Consider the following 2,604-nt stretch of genomic DNA (forward strand, 5'->3'; position numbering starts at 1 on the left):
ATTCCATGCAGTGGAATTTCCATAACTGCATCGTAGCAGGGCTGGTTTGAAATAAAACAAGATCCCACAGGCGAGAGAGGAAGGGATGAGTCATTACCAAGAGAAAATCAGCAGTGACTGTCCTGAAATTACAGGGTACTTTTGACATGATTAATGAGAAACGCTGGAACTCGCGGAGCGGGGGCAGCTCCTGCTGTCACCCCACGCTGTTGTGGTGGGAAAGGGGCTGGAAACGCTTCCTGGAGCCTGATCCTTGTGTGCTTTGCCCCAGAACGATGATGGGACCTACACAGGGTTCATCAAGGTGCACCTGAAGCTGCGGCGGCCGGTGACGGTGCCAGCCGGGATCCGGCCCCCGTCCATCTACGATGCCCTCAAGGAGGTGAACCTGGCTGAGATGACAGACAAGAGGACCTCCTTCTACCTGCCCCTGGATGCCGTCAAGCAGCTGCACATCAGCAGCACCACCACGGTGAGCGAGGTGATCCAGGGGCTGCTGAAGAAGTTCATGGTGGTGGATAACCCCCAGAAGTTTGCACTTTTCAAGGAGATGAGGAAAGATGGGCAAGGTGAGTTCAGGGCCTGGCAGCTCTGCCTGGGGTTGGTGTGCTGTAGGGCTCACTGGAGTGTCAGGCAGGAAAAGCCTAAATCCAGGTGAATCAATGGCCAGACCTCCACAGGAGGTGAGGCTGCTTAGGTTAACAGGGAATTATGATTTCAGAAGGGGAGAAACCACCTGAGACCTTACAGGGATCGCTGTGAATCTGTGGTAGAGACAGCCCTGTGATCCTGAGCATCGTTTTCCATGCTCCAGCTGATCCTCTGAGCTTCCCTCCGCCCTGGTAGTCCTGATCTCACTGGGGGTGTCTGCTGTCCTTGCAGTGCTCTTCCAGAAGCTTCCTCTGACCGAGTACCCCCTGTACCTGCGGCTGCTGGCAGGCCCTGACACCGACACGCTGAGCTTTGTGCTGAAGGAAAACGAAACAGGGGAAGTTGAGGTACATTGGTGACTTTTCCTTGGTTTTCACGCAAATATGGAGCACATGGCAGGGCTGGGAGATGTGTGACAGAGGCAGCACAGAAAGGCCTGTTTCCCTCTAAGAGGTCTTTTATTGCTCCTGGATGATCTGGGTTTTTAAAACAATTCAAGCTTGAACTGGGTTTTTAAAACAATTCAAACTTGAGTCTTTTATTGCTCCTGAATGATCTGGGTTTTTGAAACAATTCAAACTTGAGCTGTGGAAATGCTGAGGCCAGTTTTGATGGCCACCCCATAATCTGTTTATGGAACCCGGCAGTGCCGCCCCAGGGTTAATCCTCTCTAATTAGATTAGCTGAGCACTGTTATAAGTAATCCACTAATTTAAGTAAAAGCCAGGGACACTCAGGTAATAAATTCACAGCCAGTTTTTTGGTTGAAATCTTGCTCCTCATCACAGCGAAGCAAATGCTGGGAGCTGCTGCATCCTGCAGGATTCTGCTTCCCATGTGGGGTGGGAGGATTGGGATGGTCCTTCCTGCTGTAGCCCCTTATCCCATCCCTCTCACCACTCGAGGTTAAATCCCTGGAGATCAGATACATTTAAATGTATTTTATTGCTCCTCCTGCCAGATTCAGAGGTAAGAACGCACAAAGTCCAGCAGGTGTGTGCTCACTTTGCCTCTCTGCTGGTTTTGCAGTGGGACGCCTTCTCCATCCCTGAGCTGCAGAACTTCCTGATGATCCTGGACAAAGAGGAGAAGGACAAAATCCAGCAAGTGCACAAGAAGTATGAGAGGTTCAAACAGAGACTGCAACAGACCCTGAAAGAGGCCAGAGGCAAACCTGGATAACCTTCAGGAGGCACTGGGCATCAGACTAAGCTAGAGACTGTTTTAAATGAAAAGACTTCTCAGGACACCTTAATAGTCATTCTCCCTCTTCAACCTTCCATAATGACTGGCTCCCAGCACCCCTAAAATGATCCTTTCTTCTTCTGAAACGTCTTCTCCCAGGACCAGAGCCAGTCCAAGAACAGGAAGCCTGTTTATAAAACAGCTTCAACAAAGCAAACACAGCTGCTGGGTGGATTTCCAGCCGTGCCATCCGCTGGAGAGGCTGCGTGGAAAATTTTCGGTGTGACACCCAACAGGACCTCTCTGCTGGCTGAAATTTGGAGCAGGGCAGCTCTGGCTGTTCCTGCTCCTCCCAGCGAGCTGCTCGTTCCTGTTTGGAGGTGCTGTGGCCCACAGTGCCCTCGTGGCCCAGTTCTGGTTTCGTAAGGAGAGCACAGGAAACAGCAGGAAAAGGGGAGGAGGTTGTTGCACCAAACCACGTGGGTGTTGCAGCTCTAGCCAAGCCCTGGACTTGTTCAGGGCTAAGGCAGCCAGGGAAATGCCAGGTTAGGACGCCAAGGCAGCTGCAACACCCTAACAGTCTGTTAGTAAATATTATTGCAACTTGGTAATAGTAATTCGCAGGAAAATCATTCATTTTGATTCTATTTGACTTCTAATTTTGGAAAGAGATGAATTACAGTAACAGTCCCTGATGCTTAGCCAAGTTAGCCAGGGTTTCACCAGTTCCCTACTCTGTAGGAATTGGGACCTTTGTTTCCAGAAATT

The 2,604-nt window shown here is 50.4% G+C and overlaps 1 protein-coding gene across 1 annotated transcript in view; it reads left to right on the plus strand.

The window, feature by feature from the left end:
* The window catches only part of RASSF5 (Ras association domain family member 5), a 12,095-nt gene extending 9,491 nt beyond the window's left edge, over positions 1-2,604 (plus strand). The window contains exons 3-5 of the mRNA XM_005428097.3: positions 272-569; positions 883-998; positions 1,681-2,604. Of these exons, the coding sequence (XP_005428154.2) occupies positions 272-569; positions 883-998; positions 1,681-1,833 (567 nt within the window). The 3' untranslated portion in view covers positions 1,834-2,604. The remainder of the gene's footprint in view (positions 1-271; positions 570-882; positions 999-1,680) is intronic.

Source organism: Geospiza fortis, unplaced genomic scaffold (genome assembly GCF_000277835.1).
Source record: "Geospiza fortis unplaced genomic scaffold, GeoFor_1.0 scaffold391, whole genome shotgun sequence".
Taxonomy (NCBI): domain Eukaryota; kingdom Metazoa; phylum Chordata; class Aves; order Passeriformes; family Thraupidae; genus Geospiza; species Geospiza fortis.